This window comes from Heterodontus francisci, chromosome 28, assembly GCF_036365525.1.
Source record: "Heterodontus francisci isolate sHetFra1 chromosome 28, sHetFra1.hap1, whole genome shotgun sequence".
NCBI lineage: Eukaryota > Metazoa > Chordata > Chondrichthyes > Heterodontiformes > Heterodontidae > Heterodontus > Heterodontus francisci.
This window is the reverse complement of record NC_090398.1, coordinates 1,453,483-1,477,133: the sequence shown is the minus strand read 5'-3', so window position 1 is coordinate 1,477,133 and position 23,651 is coordinate 1,453,483. Positions and strand designations below refer to the sequence as shown.

At 54.3% G+C, this 23,651-nt stretch overlaps 1 protein-coding gene across 7 annotated transcripts in view; it reads left to right on the top strand.

Moving 5' to 3' along the window:
• Window positions 1-2,067: 2,067 nt before the first annotated feature.
• The window catches only part of LOC137345261 (membrane-spanning 4-domains subfamily A member 5-like), a 47,715-nt gene continuing 26,131 nt past the window's right edge, over window positions 2,068-23,651 (top strand). For 2 of the 7 annotated variants that reach the window (XM_068008731.1, XM_068008727.1), the window contains exons 1-3: window positions 7,722-7,810; window positions 18,462-18,659; window positions 19,227-19,346. In XM_068008731.1, the coding sequence (XP_067864832.1) occupies window positions 7,772-7,810; window positions 18,462-18,659; window positions 19,227-19,346 (357 nt within the window). In that variant the 5' untranslated portion in view covers window positions 7,722-7,771. Of the gene's footprint in view, window positions 2,428-7,721; window positions 7,811-18,461; window positions 18,660-19,226; window positions 19,347-23,651 lie in introns of those variants that run through there. The other 5 variants (XM_068008729.1, XM_068008728.1, XM_068008734.1 and 2 more) reach the window with 5 other exon arrangements.

The following is a 23,651-nucleotide window of genomic DNA, read 5'->3' as shown; positions in this document are numbered from 1 at the left end:
TCAGGGGTGCCCCATGTCCGGCCAATTGTATACCATCTGCGTGGAGCCCTTCCTGTGTCTGCTTCGCAGGAGGTTGACGGGATTGGCTCTGCGCGAGCCGGCCATGCGGGTCATTCTCTCGGCTTACGCCGACGACGTGCTCCTCGCGGTCACAGATCCCATTGACTTGCGGAGGATGCGCGACTGCCAGCAGACCTTTTCTGTAGTCACCGCTCGGCTGGGGCGCTGGACAGGACTGCTCCGAGTGCTTTCCTACAGGGGCCGAGCGCTGGTCATAAACCAACTGGTGGCCTTCATGCTGTGGTACCGGTTGGTCACTTTGGCCCCGCCCCCTGCATTTGCCACCAAGATCCAGAAGAAACTCGTCGATTTCTTCTGGGGTAAGAGGAAGCACTGGGTCTCTGCCGCGGTCCTGAGTCTCCCGATTGAGGAGGGCGGTCAGTCGCTGGTGTGCGTCCGCATCCAGGCTGCGACTCTCCGCCTTCGGACCCTGCAGAGATACCTGTACGTCGAGCGTCCTCCCAGATGGTGTGCGCTGGCGACGTATTTTTTCCGCCAGTGTCACTGCCTTCAAGATGACACGCAGCTCCCGGTGGAGTCCGTTAGCCGCGCCTCTCTGAGGGAGTTGCCTGTCTTTTACCGGGATCTATTCCGAGTATGGAACATGGTCGCCTCCAGTCAGGTGCCCCGCTGACGGAGGAGAGCACCTTGGCTGTCCGGGCAGCCGACTCCGGGGACGGTCCGGCGGGCAGAGGAGTAGCCGAAGCCCCCGGGACGCCCCTCACAGCGGGTGGCGAGGGGGCTCGGGAGAGCGGAGCGCTCCCGACCGAGCTGACCCCCGCTCGGCCGGAACTGCTCATCGGACCCAGGCCCCGAAACCCTCCTCGGGAGCCGGTCCCGCACAATCCGAGCTGCCTCTCGGAAATGCCCTCCGTGCCATTCCAATCGGCGCGGAGGGGTTTCCTGTACGGGCTGCTCCTGTACACTCTCCACTTCCTCGCCCTCGTCAGCCGGCCGGACACGCCCTGGCGGTCCGCGTTGCCATCTGGCGGCGAGGGGAAACCCCGATGGAGGTCTCTCTACGCGGGAGTCTTCCCCCTTTACATCGGGGACCTGGGGTGGAGGGTGCTGCACAGAGCAGTCCCGTGCAATAGACTTTTAAGTAGGTTCACGGACTCCCAAGCCGTCTGTAACTTCTGCGGCCTGGACGAGTCCGTGTTCCATGTATATATGGAGTGTGCGAGGTTGCAGCCCCTCTTTGAGTACTTGAAGGGGCTGCTCCTCACGTTCTGGCTGCACTTCAGTCCCACGCTCCTGATCTTTGGGCACCCGGTGCGGAGGGGCGTGGGCCGGGAGGAGGATCTCCTCGTCGGTCTGCTCCTGGGGCTTGGCCAAGGTGGCAATTCACAGGTCCAGGTTGCGGGCCATCGGTGTGGGGGGTGGGGGGGTCCGTCCTCCATGACTGCCTGCCCCTCCTCCGCGGTTACGTTCGCGCCCGGGTGTCCCTGGAGAAGGAGCATGCGGTGTCCGCCGGTACGCTTGAGGCCTTGCGCGACCGGTGGGCACCGCAGGGACTGGAGTGCATTGTCGACGCCGAGAATGGCATTTTAATTTGCGTTTTTTGTTTATTTGATTTTAATAAAGTTATTTTAAAAATATGTATATAAAGGGGGCCTGAGGAATAAAGGCCCCCTTGACATAAAATATATAAAAGGGGCCTGGGGTATAAAGGCCACCTAAAAAAAAATACAGAGTAAATATCCCCCCACACTTTGAAAATCGTGACCAAATTTTGCGACAGGCCTTTCCCGTTGTTAACTCCTGGGGCTTGCTGTTAAATTATGCTGACGGTCGTTGATTCTCATAGGAATTTCAAGGTGTTTTTGATGGATTGTTCTGACGGCGAGCTTGGAGGCCGCACTTGAATCTAAGTGTGCGTTAATGACACCCCCTGAGGCTTTCAACTCCATTCCAAATATCACAAACACTAGGTATTACCAGCGAGAGGCACCAGAGGGAGGCCATGCACGTGGTTGATGATGAGAGAGAGAGAGAGAGAGAGAGAGAGAGAGGAGAGAGAGGCTGAGACAAAGGCGTCAACATTGGATTGACCGACAACGGGGCAACTGGGGAATCACGGAAAGTTAACACGTCGGTAAAGCGAGCAATTAGGAAGGTCAAATGGTGTGTTAGCCTTTGTTACAAAGACGTCGGAATTTAAGCAGAAGACTGAATACTGGGACTTGACGAGACAGCACCTGGAGTACTGGGTACAGTTCTGGTCTCCTTATCGAAGGAAGGATACATTTGCCATGGAGGTAGTGTGACGGATGTTCACCGGACTGACTCCCGGGATGAGGGGAGTGTCCGACGAGGAGAGATCGAGCAGACTGGGCCGATATTCCCCGGAGTTTCGAAGAACGAGAGGTGATCTGATTGAAATGTATAAAATTCTGAGAGGGTTTGACAGGGTAGATGCTGAGAGGCTGTTTCCACCCCCCTGGCTGGAGAGTCTGGAACTGGGGAGGGGGAGGGGTGGGTATCACAGTCTCAGGATAAGGGGCGGCTATTTTGGACTGAAATGAGGAGAAATGTCTTCACTCCGAGGGTTGTGAACCTTTGGAATTCTCTCCCCCGGAGAGCTGTGGATGCTCAGTCGTTGAGTATATTCAAGATGGAGATCGAGGGATTTTTGGGCACTGAGGGAATTGAGGGATACGGGGAGAGGGCGGGAAAGTGGAGATGAGGTGGAGGATCAGCCCTGATCGTATTGAATGGGAGAGCAGGGTCGAGGGGCCGAATGGCCTCCCCCTGCTCCTGTCTCTTGTGTCGTCAACTCACGAAATACCTGCTCATTCACAATGCCTGGTGCGTGCAGCCAACAATAAACCCGCAGCTCATTGGCTGCAAACTCCCTGGCAGCTCTTAAAGGGGAGGTGAATCGGGGCCAGCTGGGTGTTGTCCTGGAGCGTGGAGGAAGGGCACAGCCCGGGGGCATCCATGATTTCCACACACCGCAACGGAGGCCCAGGTGGAAAGGAGGAGAGATTCAACAACAACCTCCACATCTGCAGCACTTCTAACACAAGAAAACATCCCGAGATGCTCAACAGGAATGTTAGAAATCTAAATCTGACCCCGAGACACTTCAACAGATATTAGGGTCAGGTGACCAAAAGCTGGGTCAAAGAGGGAGGTTTTAAGGAGAGACTTAAAGAGGAGGAGAGAGAGAGGCGGAGAGGTTTAGGGAGGGAATTCCAGAGCTCAGGGCCCAGGCAGCTGAAGGCACGGCCGCCAATGGTGGAGAGATTAAAATCGGGGGATGCTCAAGAGGTCAGAATTGGAGGAGCGCAGAGATCTCGGAGGGTTGTAGGGGCTGGAGGAGGTTACAGAGATAGGGAGGGTTGTAGGGGCTGGAGGAGGTAACAGAGATAGGGAGTGTTGTAGGGGTTGGAGGAGGTTACAGAGATAGGGAGGGTTGTAGGGGCTGGAGGAGGGTTACAGAGATGGGGAGTGTTGTAGGGGCTGGAGGAGGTTACAGAGATAGGGAGGGGTGTAGGGGCTGGAGGAGTTTACAGAGATAGGGAGGGGTGTAGGGGCTGGAGGAGGGTTACAGAGATGAGGAGTGTTGTAGGGGCGGGAGGAGGTTACAGAGATAGGGAGGGTTGTAGGGGCTAGAGGAGGTTGCAGAGATAGGGAGGGTTGTAGGTGCTGGAGGAGGTTACAGAGATAGGGAGGGTTGTAGGGGCTGGAGGAGGTTACAGAGATAGGGAGGGTTGTAGGGGCTGGAGGAGGTTACAGAGATAGGGAGGGTTGTAGGGGCTGGAGGGGGTTACAGAGATAGGGAGGATTGTAGGGGCTGGAGGAGGTTACAGAGATAGGGAGGGTTGTAGGTGCTGGAGGAGGTTACAGAGATAGGGAGGGTTGTAGGGGCTGGAGGACATTACAGAGATAGGGAGGGTTGTAGGGGCTGGAGGAGGTTACAGAGATAGGGAGGGTTGTAGGCGCTGGAGGAGGTTACAGAGATAAGGAGGGTTGTAGGGGCTGGAGGACATTACAGAGATAGGGAGCGCTCCCTCAGTACAGGCCCTGCGACACTGTAGCATTCACTCAGTACTGACCCTCCGACAGTGCAGCACTCCCTCAGTACTGACCCTCTGACTGTACAACACTCCCTCAGTACTGACCCTGCGACAGTGCAGCACTCCCTCAGTACTGACCCTCCGACAGTGCAATACACCCTCAGTACTGACCCACCGACAGTGCAGCACTCCTTCAATACTGACCATCCGACAGTGCCGCACTCTCTCAGTACTGACCATCCGACAGTGCAGCACTCCCTCAGTACTGACCCTCCGACAGTGCAACACACCCTCAGTACTGACCCTCCGACAGTACAGCACTCTCTCAGTACTGACCATCCGACAGTGCAGCACTCCCTCAGTACTGACCATCCGACAGTGCAGCACTCCCTCAGTACTGACCCTCCGACAGTACAGCACTCTCTCAGTACTGACCCTCCGACAGTGCAACACACCCTCAGTACTGACCCTCCGACAGTGCAGCACTCCTTCAGTACTGATCCTCTGACAGTGCAGCACTCCCTCAGTATTGACCCACCGACAGTGCAGCACTCCCTCAGTACTAACCCTCCGACAGTGCCGCATTCCCTCAGTACTGACCCTCCGACAGTGCAGCACTCCCTCTGTACTGACCCTCCGACAGTGCAGCACTCCCTCAGTACTGACCGTCCGACAGGGCAGCACTCCCTCAGTACTGACCCTCCGACAGTGCTGCACTCCCTCAGTCCTGACCATCTGACAGTGCAGCACTCCCTCAGTACTGACCATCTGACAGTGCAGCACTCCCTCAGTACTGACCCTCTGACAGTGCAGCACTCCCTCAGTACTGACCCTCCGACAGTACAGCACTCCCTCAGTACTGACCGTGCAACAGTGCAACACACCCTCAGTACTAACCCTCCGACAGTGCAGCACTCCCTCAGTACTGACCCTCTGACTGTGCAGCACCCTCTCAGTACTGACCCTCCGACAGTACAGCACTCCCTCAGTACTGACCGTGCAACAGTGCAACACACCCTCAGTACTGACCCTCCGACAGCGCTGCACTCCCTCAGTACTGACCATCTGACAGTGCAGCACTCCCTCAGTACTGACCCTCCGACAGTGCTGCACTCCCTCAGTAGTGACCGTCCGACAGTGCAGCACTCCCTCAGTACTGACCCTCCGAAAGTGCTGCACTCCCTCAGTACTGACCCTCTGACAGTGCAGCACTCCCTCAGTACTGACCCTCTGACAGTGCAGCACTCCCTCAGTGCTGACCCTCCGACAGTGCAGCACTCCCTCAGTACTGACCCTCCGACAGTGCAGCACTCCCTCAGTACTGACCCTCCGACAGTGCAGCACTCCCTCAGTACTGACCCTCTCACAGTTCAGCACTCCCTCAGTGCTGACCCTCCGACAGTGCAGCACTCCCTCAGTACTGACCCTCCGACAGTGCGGCACTCCCTCAGTACTGACCCTCCGACAGTGCAGCACTCCCTAAGTACTGACCCTCCGACAGTGCCGCACTCCCTCAGTACTGACCCTCCGGCAGTGCAGCACTCCCTCAGTACTGACCCTCCGACAGAGCAGCACTCCCTCAGTACTGACCATCAGACAGTGCAGCACTCGCTCAGTACTGACCATCCGACAGTGCAGAACTCCCTCAGTACTGACCCTCCGACAGTGCAGCACTCCCTCAGTACTGACCATCTGACAGTGCAGCACTCCCTCAGTACTGACCCTCCGACAGTGCAGCACTCCCTCAGTACTGACCCTCCGACAGTGCAGCACTCCCTCAGTACTGACCATCAGACAGTGCAGCACTCCCTCAGTACTGACCCTCCGACAGTGCAGCGCTCCCTCAGTACTGACCATCAGACAGTGCAGCACTCCCTCGGGACTGACCCTCCGACAGTGCAGCACTCCCTCAGTACTGACCCTCCGACAGTGCAGCACTCCCTCAGTACTGACCCTCCGACAGTGCAGCACTCCCTCAGTACTGACCATCAGACAGTGCAGCACTCCCTCAGTACTGACCCTCCGACAGTGCAGCACTCCCTCAGTACTGACCCTCCGACAGTGCAGCACTCCCTCAGTACTGACCATCAGACAGTACAGCACTCTCTCAGTACTGACCATCCGACAGTGCCGCACTCCCTCAGTACTGACCCTCCGACAGTGCAACACACCCTCAGTACTGACCCTCCGACAGTACAGCACTCTCTCAGTACTGACCATCCGACAGTGCAGCACTCCCTCAGTACTGACCATCCGACAGTGCAGCACTCCCTCAGTACTGACCCTCCGACAGTACAGCACTCTCTCAGTACTGACCCTCCGACAGTGCAACACACCCTCAGTACTGACCCTCCGACAGTGCAGCACTCCTTCAGTACTGACCATCCGACAGTGCCGCACTCCCTCAGTACTGATCCTCTGACAGTGCAGCACTCCCTCAGTATTGACCCACCGACAGTGCAGCACTCCCTCAGTACTGACCCTCCGACAGTGCAGAACTCCCTCAGTACTAACCCTCCGACAGTGCCGCATTCCCTCAGTACTGACCCTCCGACAGTGCAGCACTCCCTCTGTACTGACCCTCCGACAGTGCAGCACTCCCTCAGTACTGACCGTCCGACAGTGCAGCACTCCCTCAGTACTGACCCTCCGACAGTGCTGCACTCCCTCAGTCCTGACCGTCTGACAGTGCAGCACTCCCTCAGTACTGACCCTCCGACAGTGCTGCACTCCCTCAGTAGTGACCGTCCGACAGTGCAGCACTCCCTCAGTACTGACCCTCCGAAAGTGCTGCACTCCCTCAGTACTGACCCTCTGACAGTGCAGCACTCCCTCAGTACTGACCCTCCGACAGTACAGCACTCCCTCAGTACTGACCGTGCAACAGTGCAACACACCCTCAGTACTGACCCTCCGACAGTGCAGCACTCCCTCAGTACTGACCATCTGATAGTGCAGCACTCCCTCAGTACTGACCATCTGACAGTTCAGCACTCCCTCTGTACTGACCCTCTGACAGGGCAGCACTCCCTCAGTACTGACCCTCCGACAGTGCAGCACTCCCTCAGTACTGACCATCTGACAGTTCAGCACTCCCTCTGTACTGACCCTCCGACAGTGCAGCACTCCCTCAGTACTGACCCTCCGACAGTGCAGCACTCCCTCAGTACTGACCATCTGACAGTTCAGCACTCCCTCTGTACTGACCCTCTGACAGTGCAGCACTCCCTCAGTACTGACCCTCCGACAGTGCAGCACTCCCTCTGTACTGACCCTCCGACAGTGCTGCTCTCCCTCAGTACTGACCCTCCGACTGTACAACACTCTATATTGTACAGGATTCAGGTGGTACTTGCTGTGTTGTGCTATCATGATCTTTCTCCAATGCCGGTGATCACATCTCCCTCGGCGATCTTGTTTTTGCTCTGATATTAAATGCCGACCTGCAAAAACAGCTCCCGGCGTTTCAGCTGACAGTCACAATGTCAAAATAAAAAATAACCTCCCACATACCTGTTTACTGCCTTTTATCCAACTGTGAATCCCCTGGGATTAACCGAGCACCCGAACCATCGGAACCAGGAATCTTCATTTCCCCCTCACCCTCGGTGCTGCTCGGTCAGGAGCTACCCTGAGCCGCAGCCCTTTCGGATGTTGATCCACTGCAGTAGGCATCGCCAGCCGTTTCCATGTCGTCTCCAGAGCCACTGAGCATAGCGGAAGGGCAGGTGAGTTGTTGTGTCCGAGCCTTGGAGTGTGCAAGATCAGAGGAGATTGAGCAGAATGATCCCCGGGACGATGGACGTTTTCATGTTTCATGTTTCGGGTTTCTTGGAGAGACTGGACAAACTGGGGTTGCTCAACTACTTCAAACTACTTCGGCTGACAATCCACTGCAGTACTGAGGGAGTGCTGCACTGTCGGAGGGTCAGTACTGAGGGAGTGCTGCACTGTCGGAGGATCAGTACTGAGGAAGTGCTGCACAGTCGGAGTGTCAGTACTGAGGGAGTGCTGCACTGCCGGAGGGTCAGTACTGAGGGAGTGCTGCACTGTCGGAGGGTCAGTACTGAGGGAGTGCTGCACTGTCGGAGGGTCAGTACTGAGGGAGTGCTGCACTGTCGGAGTGTCAGTACTGAGGGAGTGCTGCTCTGTCGGAGTGTCAGTACTGAGGGAGCGCTGCACTGCTGGAGGGTCAGTACTGAGGGAGTGCTGCACTGTCGGAGTGTCAGTACTGAGGGAGTGCTGCACTGTCGGAGTGTCAGTACTGAGGGAGTGCTGCTCTGTCGGAGGGTCAGTACTGAGGGAGTGCTGCACTGTCGGAGGGTCAGTACTGAGGGAGCGCTGCACTGCTGGAGGGTCAGTACTGAGGGAATGCTGCACTCCCGGAGGGTCCCAGGGATGAGGGAGTTCAATGAATGCGGAGAGACTGGAGCAGCAGAGAAGGTTATGAGGAGATTTAATCGAGGCGTTCAAAATCATGAGGGGTTTGGATAGAGGAAATAAGGAGAAACTATAGATTCTGGATTGGGCCCTGCTGATTGGAAGGTCGCAAATGTCAGCCCACTATTTAAGAAGGGAGGGAGAGAGAAAACTGGGAATTACAGACCTGTTAGTCTTACATCGGTCATTGGGGAAATGCGAAAATCTGTTCCAAAGGTTTTATTAATTGTCACTTGGATAATAATGATCTGATATAAGTCTACATGGATTTATGAATGGGAAATCATGTTTGATGAACCTGCTGGAGTTTTAAAAAATTCTTTCACGGGATGTGGGCGTCGCTGGCCCAGCCAGCATTTATTGCCCATCCCTAATCGCCCTCGAACTGAGTGTCTTGCTAGGCCATTTCAGAGGGTATGTAAGAGTTAACCACATTGCTGTGGGTCTGGAGTCACATGTAGGCCAGACCAGGTAAGGACGGCAGATTTCCTTCCCTGTAGGACATTCGTGAACCAGATGGGTTTTTACAACAAATCGACAATGGTTTCATGGCCATCATTAGACTAGTTTTAAATTCCAGATTTATTAATTAAGTTCAAATTCCACCTTCTGCTGTGGTGGGATTTGAACCCATGTCCCCAGAGAAATACCCTGGGTCTCTGGGTTATTAATCCAGTGATAATACCACTACGCCACAGCCTCCCCTTCTATTATTAACAGAATTGATAAAGGAGAGTCGGGGAAAGTGGTACACTTGGATTTTCAGAAGGCTTTTGATAAAGTCCCCCACAGGAGGTTGGTTAGTAAAATTAAAGCACATGGGATAGGAGGTAATATACTGGCATGGATTCCTCTTTGGCCTCCTTGTCTCGAGAGACAATGGGTAAGCACCGAGAGGTGGTCAGTAGTTTGTGGAGCAGCGCCTGGAGTGGCAATAAAGGCCAATTCTAGAGTGGCAGACTCTTCCACAGGTGCTGCAGATAAAATTGGTTGTCGGGGCTGTTACACAGTTGGCTCTCTCCTTGCGCTTCTGTCTTTTTTCCTGCCAACTGCTAAGTCTCTTCGACTCGCCACGCTTTAGCCCCGCCTTTATGGTTGCCCGCCAGCTCTGGCGATCGCTGGCAACTGACTCCCACGACTTGTGATCAATGTCACAGGACTTCATGTCGCGTTTGCAGACGTCTTTAAAGCGGAGACATGGACGGCCGGTGGGTCTGATACCAGTGGCGAGCTCGCTGTACAATGTGTCCTTGGGGATCCTGCCATCTTCCATGCGGCTCACATGGCCAAGCCATCTCAAGCGCAGCTGACTCAGTAGTGTGTATAAGCTGGGGATGTTGGCCGCCTCGAGGACTTCTGTGTTGGTAGTACGGTCCTGCCACCTGATGCCAAGGATTCTCCGGAGGCAGCGAAGGTGGAATGAATTGAGACGTCGCTCTTGGCTGACATACGTTGTCCAGGCCTCGCTGCCTTAGAGTGTTCCGTGTCAGTGCACCATTTTCCCACACTCTCTTGGCCAGTCTGGACATAGCAGTGGAAGCCTTTCCCATGCGCTTGTTGATTTCTGCATCGAGAGACAGGTTACTGGTGATAGTTGAACCTAGGTAGGTGAACTCTTGAACCATTTCCAGAGCATGGTCGCCGATATTGATGGATGGAACATTTCTGACGTCCTGTCCCATGATGTTCGTTTTCTTGAGGCTGATGGTTAGGCCAGATTCATTGCAGGCAGCTGCAAACCTGTCGATGAGACTCTGCAGACACTCTTCAGTGTGAGATGTTAATGCAGCATCGTCAGCAAAGAGGAGTTCCCTGATGAGGACTTTCCGTACTTTGGTCTTCGCTCTTAGACAGGCAAGGTTGAACAACCTGCCCCCTGATCTTGTGTGGAGGAAAATTCCTTCTTCTGAAGACTTGAACGCATGTGAGAGCAGCGGGGAGAAGAAGATCCCAAACAGTGTAGGTGCGAGAACACAGCCCTGTTTCACGCCACTCAGGATAGGAAAGGGGTCTGATGAGGTTCCGCTATGCTGAATTGTGCCTTTCATATTGTCATGGAATGAGGTGATGATACTTAGTAGCTTTGGTGGGCATCGAATCTTTTCGAATAGTCTGAAGAGACCACATCTGCTGACGAGGTCAAAGGCTTTGGTGAGATCAATGAAAGCAATGTAGAGGGGCATCTGTTGTTCGCGGAATTTCTCCTGTATCTGACGAAGGGAGAACAGCATGTCAACGGTCGATCTCTCTGCTCGAAAGCCACACTGTGCCTCAGGGTAGACGCGCTCGGCCAGCTTCTGGAGCCTGTTCAGAGCGACTCGAGCAAAGACTTTCCCCACTATGCTGAGCAGGGAGATTCCACGGTAGTTGTTGCAGTCACCGCGGTCACTTTTGTTCTTATAGAGGGTGATGATATTGGCATCGCGCATGTCCTGAGGTACTGCTCCCTCATCCCAGCACAGGCAAAGCAGTTCATGTAGTGCTGAGAGTATAGCAGGCTTGGCACTCTTGATTATTTCAGGGGTAATGCTGTCCTTCCCAGGGGCTTTTCTGCTGGCTAGAGAATCAATGGCATCACTGAGTTCCGATTTTTTTGGCTGTACGTCCAGCTCATCCATGACAGGCAGAGACTGGGCTGCATTGAGGGCGGTCTCAGTGACAACATTCTCCCTGGAGTACAGTTCTAGGTAGTGCTCAACCCAGCGGTCTATTTGCTTGCGTTGGTCAGTGATTGTGTCCCTGATTTAGATTTGAGGCGGGGTGGGGGTGCGATCTTCTTGATGGTTGGCCCAAAAGCTCTCTTAATGATTGGTCTTCTCTTTGACCTCCTTGTCTCGAGAGACAATGGATAAGCGCCTGGAGGTGGTCAGTGGTTTGTGGAGCAGAGCCTGGAGTGGCTCTCAAGGCCAATTCTAGAGTGACAGGCTCTTCCACAGGCGCTGCAGATAAAATTTGTTTGTCGGGGCTGTTACACAGTTGGCTCTTCCCTTGCGCTTCTGTCTTTTTTCCTGCCAACTACTAAGTCTCTTCGACTCCCCACACTTTAGCCCTGTCTTTATGGTTGCCCGCCAGCTCTGGCGAACGCTGGCAACTGACTCCCACGACTTGTGGTCAATGTCACAGGACTTCATGTCGCGTTTGCAGAACATCTTTAAAGCAGAGACATGGACGGCCGGTGTGGTCTGATACCAGTGACGAGCTCGCTGTACAATGTGACTTTGGGGATCCTGCCATCTTCCATGCGGCTCACATGGCCAAGCCATCTCAAGCGCCGCTGACTCAGTAGTGTGTATAAGCTGGGGATGTTGGCCGCCTCGAGGACTTCTGTGTTGGAGATGCGGTCCTGCCACCTGATGCCAAGGATTCTCCGAAGGCAGCGAAGATGGAATGAATTCAGACGTCACTCTTGGCTGACATACGTTGTCCAGGCCTCGCTGCCGTAGAGCAAGGTACTGAGGACACAGGCTTGATACACTCGGACTTTTGTGTTCCGTGTCAGTGTGCCATTTTCCCACACTCTCTTGGCCAGTCTGGACATAGCAGTGGAAGCCTTTCCCATGCACTTGTTGATTTCTGCATCTAGAGACAGGTTACTGGTGATAGTTGAGCCTAGGTAGGTGAACTCTTGAACCACTTCCAGAGCGTGGTCGCCAATATTGATGGATGAAGCATTTCTGACGTCCTGCCCCATGATGTTCATTTTCTTGAGGCTGATGGTTAGACCAAATTTGTTGCAGGCAGACGCAAACCTGTCGATGAGATTCTGCAGACACTCTTCAGTGTGAGATGTTAAAGCAGCATCGTCAGCAAAGAGGAATTCCCTGATGAGGACTTTCCATACTTTGGTCTTCGCTCTAAGACGGGCAAAGTTGAACAACCTGCCCCCAGATCTTGTGTGGAGGAAAATTCCTTCTTCTGAAGACTTGAACGCATGTGAGAGCTGCAGGGAGAAGAAGATCTCAATCAATGTAGGTGCGAGAACACAGCCCTGTTTCACGCCACTCAGGATAGGAAAGGGCTCTGATGAGGTGCCGCTATGTTGAATTGTGCCTTTCATATTGTCATGGAATGAGGTGATGATACTTAATAGCTTTGGTGGACATCTGATTTTTTCTAGTAGTCTGAAGAGACCACGTCTGCTGACGAGGTCAAAGGCTTTGGTGAGATCAATGAAAGCAATGTAGAGGGGCATCTGTTGTTCACGGCATTTCTCCTGTATCTGACAAAGGGAGAACAACATGTCAACGGTGGATCTCTCTGCTCGAAAGCCACACTGTGCCTCAGGGTAGACACACTCAGCCAGCTTCTGGAGCCTGTTTAAAACGACTCGAGCAAAGACTTTCCCCACTATGCTGAGCAGGGAGATTCCACGGTAGTTGTTGCAGTCACCGCGGTCACCCTTGTTCTTATAGAGGGTGATGATGTTGGCATCGCGCATGTCCTGAGGTACTGCTCCCTCGTCCCAGCACAGGCAAAGCAGTTCATGTAGTGCTGAGAGTATAGCAGGCTTGGCACTCTTGATTATTTCAGGGGTAATGCCGTCCTTCCCAGGGGCTTTTCCACTGGCTAGAGAATCGATGACATCACTGAGTTCCGATTTTGTTGGCTGTTCGTCCAGCTCATCCATGACTGGTTGGATGATTGGTCTTAAGGATTGGTTAACAGGCAGAAAACAGAGAGTAGGAATAAATGGGTCATTTTCGGGTTGGCAGGTTGTGACTAGTGGGGTACCGCGGGGATCAGTGCTTGGGCCCCAGCTGTTCACAATATATATCAATGATTTGGATGTGGGGACCAAATGTAGTCTTTCCAAGTTTGCGGATCACACAAAACTAGGTGGGAATGTGTGTTGTCAGGAAGATGCAATGTAGCTTCAAGGGGATTTGGACAGACTTAGTGAGTGGGCAAGAACGTGGCAATTGGAATATAATGTGGAAAAATGCGAGATTATCCAACTTTGGTAGGAGGAATAGATGTGCAGAGTATTTCTTAAATGGTAAGAGATTAGAAAGTGTAGATGTACAAAGGGACCTGGGTGTCCTCGTCAATCAGTCACTGAAAGCTAACATGCAGGTGCAGAATGTAATTAAGAAGGCGAATGGTATGTTAGTCTTTATCGCAAGAGGATTTGAGTTCAGGAGTAGTGAAGTCTTGCTTCAATCGTATAGAACCTTGGTTCGACCGCACCTGGAGTACTGTGTGCAGTTTTGGTCCCCTTACCTTAGGAAGGATATCAGTGCCATAGAGGGAGTGCAAGGAAGGTTCACCAGACTTGTTCCCGGGATGACGGGACTGTCCTATGAAGAGAGATTGGGGAAACTGGGCCTGTATTCTCTAGAGTTTCGAAGAATGAGGGGTGATCTCATTGAAGCCTACAAAATACTGAAAGGGATAGACAGGGGAGATGTAGGTAAGATGTTTCTCCTGGTTGGGGAGTCTAGAACCAGGGGACGCAATTTCAAAATAAGGGGGAAGCCACTTAGGACAGAGATGAGGAGAAATTTCTTTACTCAGAGGGTTGTGAATCTTTGCAATTCTCACACCCAGAGGACTGTGGAAGCTCAGTCATTGAGTATGTTTAAAGCAGAGATTGACAGATTTCAAAATACCAATGATATAAAGTGTTATGAGGATAGTGTGGGGGAAAAAGGCATTGAAGTGGATGATCAGCCATGATCATAGTGAATAGTGGGGCAGTTTCGATGGGCTGAATGGCCCAATCCTGCTCCCATGTTCCTAAAACTGTTTTCAGTAGCAGGAGTGTTGTTAACCAGAGGGACACAGATTTAAGATCGATTGTTCAGAGGTTATTTTAGATGGAGGTCCCTCGGAAGTGTGTCAGTATTTACAGGGGGTCCCGGGGAGTGTGTCAGTATTTACAGGGGATCCCCGGGGAGTGTGACAGTATTTACAGGGGGTCCCGGGGAGTGTGTCAGTATTTACAGGGGGTCCCGGGGAGTGTGTCAGTATTTACAGGGGGGTCCCCGGGGAGTGTGTCAGCATTTACAGGGGTCCCGGGGAGTGTGTCAGTATTTACAGGGGGTCCCGGGGAGTGTGTCAGTATTTACAGGGGGTCCCGGGGAGTGTGTCAGTATTTACAGGGGGGTCCCGGGGAGTGTGTCAGTATTTACAGGGGGGTCCCGGGGAGTGTGTCAGTATTTACAGGGGGTCCCCGGAGTGTGTGTCAGTATTTGTAGGGGGTCCCGGGGAGTGTGTCAGTATTTACAGGGGGGTCCCGGGGAGTGTGTCAGTATTTACAGGGGGGTCCCGGGGAGTGTGTCAGTATTTACAGGGGGTCCCCGGAGTGTGTGTCAGTATTTGTAGGGGGTCCCCGGGGAGTGTGTCAGTATTTGTAGGGGTCTCTGTAAAGGTCTCCATCTCCAGTTGCAGAGAACATTTGGGAATGGTCAGATTGAGGAAGTCAGTACATTTGAAGCAGACGGTGATGTTGTACACAGCAAGATCCCACGAACTGTCACATGGTAAGGGGGAATTTAAGTAATTTCAGATGTGCCATGTGTGCATAAATATTGATCCAAGTCGAAAGGAAGATCTGCTCATCTTCCACTTGTGACAGCTTTTACACCCACCTGAGGAGGCAGATGGGGACCTCAGTTTAAGCTCTCATCCTGAAAGACAGCGCCTCCGACAGTGCAGCACTCCCTCAGTACTGACCCTCCGACAGTGCAGCACTCCCTCAGTACTGACCCTCCGACAGTGCAGCACTCCCTCAGTACTGACCCTCCGACAGTGCAGCACTCCCTCAGTACTGACCTTCTGACAGTGCAGCACTCCCTCAGTACTGACCCTCCGACAGTGCAGCACTCCCTCAGTACTGACCTTCTGACAGTGCAGCACTCCCTCAGTACTGACCCTCTGACAGTGCAGCACTCCCTCAGTACTGACCCTCCGACAGTGCAGCACTCCCTCAGTACTGACCCTCCGACAGTGCAGCACTCCCTCAGTACTGAACCTCCGACAGTGCAGCACTCCCTCAGTACTGACCCTCCGACAGTGCAGCACTCCCTCAGTACTGACCCTCCGACAGTGCAGCACTCCCTCAGTACTGACCCTCCGACAGTGCAGCACTCCCTCAGTACTGACCCTCCGACAGTGCAGCACTCCCTCAGTACTGACCTTCCGACAGTGCAGCACTCCCTCAGTACTGACCCTCCGACAGTGCAGCACTCCCTCAGTACTGACCCTCCGACAGTGCAGCACTCCCTCAGTACTGACCCTCCGACAGTGCAGCACTCCCTCAGTACTGACCCTCCGACAGTGCAGCACTCCCTCAGTACTGACCCTCCGACAGTGCAGCACTCCCTCAGTACTGACCCTCCGACAGTGCAGCATTCCCTCAGTACTGACCCTCCGACAGTGCAGCACTCCCTCAGTACTGACCCTCCGACAGTGCAGCACTCCCTCAGTACTGACCCTCCGACAGTGCAGCACTCCCTCAGTACTGACCCTCCGACAGTGCAGCACTCCCTCAGTACTGACCCTCCGACAGTGCAGCACTCCCTCAGTACTGACCTTCTGACAGTGCAGCACTCCCTCAGTACTGACCCTCCGACAGTGCAGCACGCCCTCAGTACTGACCATCAGACAGTGCAGCACTCCCTCAGGACTGACCCTCCGACAGTGCAGCACTCCCTCAGTACTGACCCTCCGACAGTGCAGCACTCCCTCAGTACTGACCCTCCGACAGTGCAGCACTCCCTCAGTACTGACCCTCCGACAGTGCAGCACTCCCTCAGTACTGACCCTCCGACAGTGCAGCGCTCCCTCAGTACTGACCCTCCGACAGTGCAGCACTCCCTCAGTACTGACCCTCCGACAGTGCAGCACTCCCTCAGTACTGACCCTCCGACAGTGCAGCACTCCCTCAGTACTGACCCTCCGACAGTGCAGCACTCCCTCAGTACTGACCCTCCGACAGTGCAGCACTCCCTCAGTACTGACCCTCCGACAGTGCAGCACTCCCTCAGTACTGACCCTCCGACAGTGCAGCGCTCCCTCAGTACTGACCCTCCGACAGTGCAGCACTCCCTCAGTACTGACCCTCCGACAGTGCAGCACTCCCTCAGTACTGACCCTCCGACAGTGCAGCGCTCCCTCAGTACTGACCCTCCGACAGTGCAGCACTCCCTCAGTACTGACCCTCCGACAGTGCAGCGCTCCCTCAGTACTGACCCTCCGACAGTGCAGCACACCCTCAGTACTGACCCTCCGACAGTGCAGCGCTCCCTCAGTACTGACCCTCCGACAGTGCGGCACTCCCTCAGTACTGACCCTCCGACAGTGCAGCACACCCTCAGTACTGACCCTCCGACAGTGCAGCGCTCCCTCAGTACTGACCCTCCGACAGTGCGGCACTCCCTCAGCACTGACCCTCCGACAGTGCAGCACACCCTCAGTACTGACCCTCCGACAGTGCAGCACTCCCTCAGTACTGACCCTCTGACAGGGCAGCACTCCCTCAGTACTGACCCTCCGACAGTGCAGCACTCCCTCAGGACTGATCATCCGACAGTGCAGCACTCCCTCAGTACTGACCTTCTGACAGTGCAGCACTCCCTCAGTACTGACCCTCCGACAGTGCAGCACTCCCTCAGGACTGAGCATCCGACAGTGCAGCACTCCCTCAGTACTGACCTTCTGACAGTGCAGCACTCCCTCAGTACTGACCCTCCGACAGTGCGGCAATCCCTCAGCACTGACCCTCCGACAGTGCGGCACTCCCTCAGCACTGACCCTCCAACAGTGCGGCACTCCCTCAGTACTGACACTCTGACAGTGCAGCACCCCCTCAGTACTGACCCTCCGACAGTGCAGCACTCCCTCAGTACTGAGCCTCCGACAGTGCAGCACTCCCTCAGCACTGACCCTCTGACAGTGCGGCACTCCCTCAGCACTAACCCTCCGACAGTGCAGCACTCCCTCAGTACTGACCCTCCGACAGTGCGGCACTCCCTCAGTACTGACACTCTGACAGTGCAGCACTCCCTCAGTACTGACACTCTGACAGTGCAGCACTCCGTCAGTACTGACCCTCCGACAGTGCGGCACTCCCTCAGTACTGACACTCTGACAGTGCAGCACTCCGTCAGTACTGACCCTCCGACAGTGCGGCACTCCCTCAGCACTGACCCTCCGACAGTGCGGCACTCCCTCAGCACTGACCATCCGACAGTGCGGCACTCCCTCAGTACTGACCCTCCGACAGTGCGGCACTCCCTCAGTACTGACCCTCCGACAGTGCAGCACTCCCTCAGTACTGACACTCTGACAGTGCAGCACTCCGTCAGTACTGACCCTCCGACAGTGCGGCACTCCCTCAGCACTGATACTCCGACAGTGCGGCACTCCCTGACCACTGACCCTCCGTGACAGTGCGGCACTCCCTCAGCACTGACCCTCCGACAGTGCAGCACTCCCTCAATACTGACCCTCCGACAGTGCGTCACTCCCTCAGCACTGAACCTCCGACAGTGCTGCACTCCCTCAGTACAGATCCTCTGACAGTGCGGCACTCCCTCAGCACTGACCCTCCGACAGTGCGGCACTCCCTTAGCACTGACCCTCCGACAGTGCAGCACTCCCTCAGTACTGACCCTCCGACAGTGCAGCACTCCCTCAGCACTGACCCTCCGACAGTGCGGCACTCCCTCAGCACTGACCCTCCGACAGTGCGGCACTCCCTCAGTACTGACCCTCCGACAGTGCGGCACTCCCTCAGTACTGATCCTCCGACAGTGCGGCCCTCCCTCAGTACAGCCCCGGGTGAGCGTTGGGCTGGATTATGAGGCTGCAAGTCCCTGGCCTGGGGGGTTCTCAAACCCTCAGCCTTCGGTTTCCTGAACTGTGGTGCATGACAATCTGTGTGCTGTGTGGCTTGCGTTCTCCTGTTTGGCTTAACTGTTTCTGTTCCGCCCACAGCAGAATAATGGCAGCCCAGCGGATTCCCCCGAGAAAAAGGAGCCCTTACCCACCACTGAACCTATTTACCAAAATATGGCCTACCCTGATTTCTTCACTGCTGCCCATCTTCCGCCTGGTAGCTACATGGCCGCGGGACATCCGGACATGCTATCCGATGAAGAGGAGAAGATGCGGAGAAGATTGTCGAGCGTGGGGGTAAGCGACCACCCCTTTAGGATGGGGCGTCAAGGCCTCGGAGTGAGTGAGGGAGGAGGGTGGAATCCTCCCAGGGATGAGGGAGTTTCAGTGAATGTGGAGAGACTGGAGAAGCTGGGATCGTTCTCCTTCGAGCAGTGAAGGTTTAAGAGGAGATTTAATCGAGGCGTTCAAAACCATGAAGGGCTTTCGACAGAGTAAATGAGGAGAAAGTGTTTCCGGTGGCTGGAGGGTCGGTAACCAGAGGGACACAGATTGAAGATAATCGGCAGAGGGACCAGAGGGGGAGATGAGGAGAAATGTTTTTTTTACGCAGAGAGTTGTTGTGATCTGGAACGCGCTGCCTGAAAGGGCGGTGGAAGCAGATTCAACAGGAACTTTCAAAAGGGGGAATCGGAGAAATACTGAACAGGGAGAAATTTACAGGGCAGTGGGGGAAAGAGCAGGGGGAGAGTGTGGGATTAATGGGATAGCACGTTCAAAGAGACAGCACAGGCATGATGGGCCGAATGGCCAGCTCCTGTACTGTGAAAGTCAACATGTATCTTGGCAATTGTGTCCCCGCAGTTTTCACTGACAATGTCCGGGATCGCCAGTATCATTCTGGGCATTATTACCGTCCTCATTACAAAATGGTATATCAGTTTTGTCATCTTGCTGGGCACTCCCTGGTGGACCGGATTGTTTGTAAGTAAAAGGCACAAGATTTGTCTCTGGTTATGTTCATTACGATGTCTGGCAAACAGAATGACAATGTTTAATTTCAGCTTTCTCCCTCCGTCACCTCCAGACTTGACTATTCCAACACTCTCCTGGCTGCTCTCCCACATTCTACCCTCCGTAAACTTCAGCTCATCCGAAACTCTGCTGCACCCGCTGCCCCGTGTCCTAACTCACACCGAGTCCCATTCACCCCTCACCCCCTGTGCTCACTGATCCACCCTGACTCCCACTCTGGCCCAAATAGTACTACCTATCTCTGTAACCTCCTCCAGTATCTACAACACTCCCTATCTCTGTAACCTCCTCCATCCCCGACACCTCTCCCTATCTCTGTAACCTCCTCCAGTCCCGACAACACTCCCTATCTCTGTAACCTCCTCCAGTCCCTACAACACTCCCTATCTCTGTAACATCCTCCAGTGTCTGCAACACTCCCTATCTCTGTAACCTCCTCCAGCCCCTACAACACTCCCTATCTCTGTAACCTCCTCCAGTATCTACAACACTCCCTATCTCTGTAACCTCCTCCAGCCCCTACAACCCTCCCTATCTCTGTAACCTCCTCCAGTATCTACAACACTCCCTATCTCTGTAACCTCCTCCAGTCCCAACAACCCTCCCTATCTCTGTAACCTCCTCCAGTCCCTACAACACTCCCTATCTCTGTAACCTCCTCCAGTCCCGACAACCCTCCCTATCTCTGTAACCTCCTCCAACCCCTGCAACCCTCCCCATCTCTGTAACCTCCTCCAGTCCCGACAACACTCCCTATCTCTGTAACCTCCTCCAGTCCCTACAACCCTCCCTGTCTCTGTAAACTCCTCCAGTATCTACAACACTCCCTATCTCTGTAACCTCCTCCAGTCCCTACAACACTCCCTATCTCTGTATCCTCCTCCAGTCCCTACAACACTCCCTATCTCTGTAACCTCCTCCAGTCCCTACAACACTCCCTATCTCTGTAACCTCCTCCAGTCCCAACAACCCTCCCTATCTCTGTAACGTCCTCCAGTCCCTACAACCCTCCCAATCTCTGTAACCTCCTCCAGTCCCGACAACCCTCCAGATCTCTGTAACCTCCTCCAGTCCCTACAACCCTCCCAATCTCTGTAACCTCCTCCAGTCCCGACAACCCTCCAGATCTCTGTAACCTCCTCCAGCCCCTACAACACTCCCTATCTCTGTAACCTCCTCCAGTCCCGACAACCCTCCCTATCTCTGTAACCTCCTCCAACCCCTGCAACCCTCCCCATCTCTGTAACCTCCTCCAGTCCCTACAACACTCCCTATCTCTGTAACCTCCTCCAGTCCCTACAACCCTCCCTGTCTCTGTAACCTCCTCCAGCCCCTACAACACTCCCTATCTCTGTAACCTCCTCCAGTCCCTACAACACTCCTTATCTCTGTAACCTCCTCCAGTCCCGACAACACTCCCTATCTCTGAAACCTCCTCCAGTCCCGACAACACTCCCTATCTCTGTAACCTCCTCCAGTCCCTACAACACTCCCTATCTCTGTAACCTCCGCCAGTCCCTACAACACTCCCTATCTCTGTAACCTCCTCCAGTCCCTACAACACTCCCTATCTCTGTAACCTCCTCCAGTCCCTACAACACTCCCTATCTCTGTAACCTGCTCCAGTCCCTACAACACTCCCTATCTCTGTAACCTCCTCCAGTCCCAACAACCCTCCCTATCTCTGTAACGTCCTCCAGTCCCTACAACCCTCCCAATCTCTGTAACCTCCTCCAGTCCCGACAACCCTCCAGATCTCTGTAACCTCCTCCAGTCCCTACAACCCTCCCTATCTCTGTAACCACCTCCAGTCCCTACAACACTCCCCATCTCTGTAACCTCCTCCAGTCCCTACAACCCTCCCTATCTCTGTAACCTCCTCCAACCCCTACAACCCTCCCCATCTCCGTAACCTCCTCCAGTCCCTACAACCCTCCCTATCTCTGTAACCTCCTCCAGTCCCTGCAACACTCCCCATCACTGTAACCTCCTCCAGTCCCTACAACCCTCCCTATCTCTGTAACCTCCTCCAGTCCCTACAACACTCCCCATCTCTGTAACCTCCTCCAGTCCCTACAACCCTCCCTATCTCTGTAACCTCCTCCAACCCCAACAACCCTCCCCATCTCTGTAACCTCCTCCAGTCCCTACAACCCTCCCTATCTCTGTAACCTCCTCCATCCCCTACAACCCTCCCTATCTCTGTAACCTCCTCCATCCCCTACAACCCTCCCTATCTCTGTAACCTCCTCCAGTCCCTACAACAGTCCCTATCTCTGTAACCTCCTCCAGCCCCTAAAACCCTCCCTATCTCTGTAACCTCATCTAACCCCAACAACCTTCCCTATCGCTGTAACCTCCTCCAGCCCCTACAACACTCCCCATCTCATTAACCGCCTCCAGTCCCTACAACCTCCCGATCTCTGTAACCGCCTCCAGATCCTACAACCTTCCTTACCTCTGTAACCTCCTCCAGCCCCTACAACGCATCCTATCTCTGTAACCTCCTCCAGCCACTACAATCCACCCTACCTCTGTAACCTCCTCCTGCCCATACAATCCACCCTACCTCTGTAACCTCATCCAGCCCCAACAACCCTCCCTATCTCTGTAACCTCCACCAGATCCGACAATCCACCCTACCTCCGTAACCTCCTCCAGCCCCTGCAACCCACCCTATCTCTGTAACCTCATCTAGCCCTCCAACCCTCGATATCTCAGTAACCTCCTCCAGCCCCTTAAAACTTCCCTATCTCTAAATCTCCTCCAGTCCCTACAGCCCTGCCTATGTCTGTAACCTCCTCCAGCCCCTACAACCCTACCTAATTCTGTAACCCCCTCCAGCCCCTAAACTCTCCCTATCTCTGTAACCTCCTCCAGCCCCAATAACACTCCCTATGTCTGTAACATCCTCCAGCACCTACAATCCTCCCTATTTCTGTAACCCCCTCCAGTCCCTACAACTCTCCCTATCTCTGTAACATCCTCCAGCCCCTACAACCCTCCCTAATTCTGTAACCCCCTCCAGTCCCTACAACTCTCCCTATCTCTGTAACATCCTCCAGCCCCTACAACCCTCCCTAATTCTGTAACCTCCTCCAGCCCCTACAACCCTCCCTAATTCTGTAACCCCATCCAGCCCCTACAACTCTCCCTATCTCTGTAACCTCCTCCAGCCCCTACAACACTCCCTATGTCGGGAACCTCCTTCAGCCCCTACAACCCTCCCTATTTCTGTAACCCCGTCCAACCCCTACAACTCTCCCTACCTCTGGACCCTCCTCCAACCCCTACAACCATCCCCAACTCTGTAACCTCCTCCAGCCCCGACAACCCTCCCTATCTCTGTAACCTCCTCCAGCACCTACAACCCTCCCTATCTCTGTAACCTCATCTAGCCCCTAAATACTTCCCTATCTCTGTAACTGCCTCCAGCCTCGACAACCCTCCCTATCTCTGTAACCTCCTCCAGCCCGACAACCCTCGCTATCTCAGGAACCTCCTCCAGCCCCTACAACCCTCCCTATCTCTGTAACCACCTCCAGCCCCTACAAGCCTCCCTATCTCTGTAACCTCCTCCATTCCCTGCAACACACCCTATCTCTGTAACCTCCTCCAGTCCCTACATCCCTCCCTATCTGTGTAACCTCCTCCAGTCCCGAAAACACTCCCTATCTCTGCAACATCCTCCAGTCCCTACAACCCTCCCTAACTCTGCAAATTCCTCCAGCCCTTATAACCCTCGCTCACTCTGTAAGCTCCTCCAGTCCCGAGAACCCTCCCTATCTCTGTAACCTCCTCCAGCCCCTACATCCCTCCCTATCTCTGTAACCTCCTCCAGCCCCTACATCCCTCCCTATCTCTGTAACCACCTCCATCCCCTACAAACCTCCCTATCTCTGTAACGTCCTCCAATACCTACAACCCTCCCTATCACTGTAAACTCCTCCAGTCCCTCCAACACTCCCTATCTCTGTAACATCCTCCAGCCCCGACAACCCTCTCTATCTCTGTAACCTCCTCGTCCCTACAACACTCCCTATCGCTGTAACCTCCTCCAATCCCTACAACCCTACCTATCTCTGTAACCTCCTCCAGACCCTACAACCCTACCTATCTCTGTAACCTCCTCCATCACCTACAACCCTCCCTATCACTGTAAAGACCTCCAATCCCTACAACCCGCCCTATCTCTGTAACATCCTCCAGTCCCTACAACCCTCCCTATCACTGTAAAGTCCTCCAATCCCTACA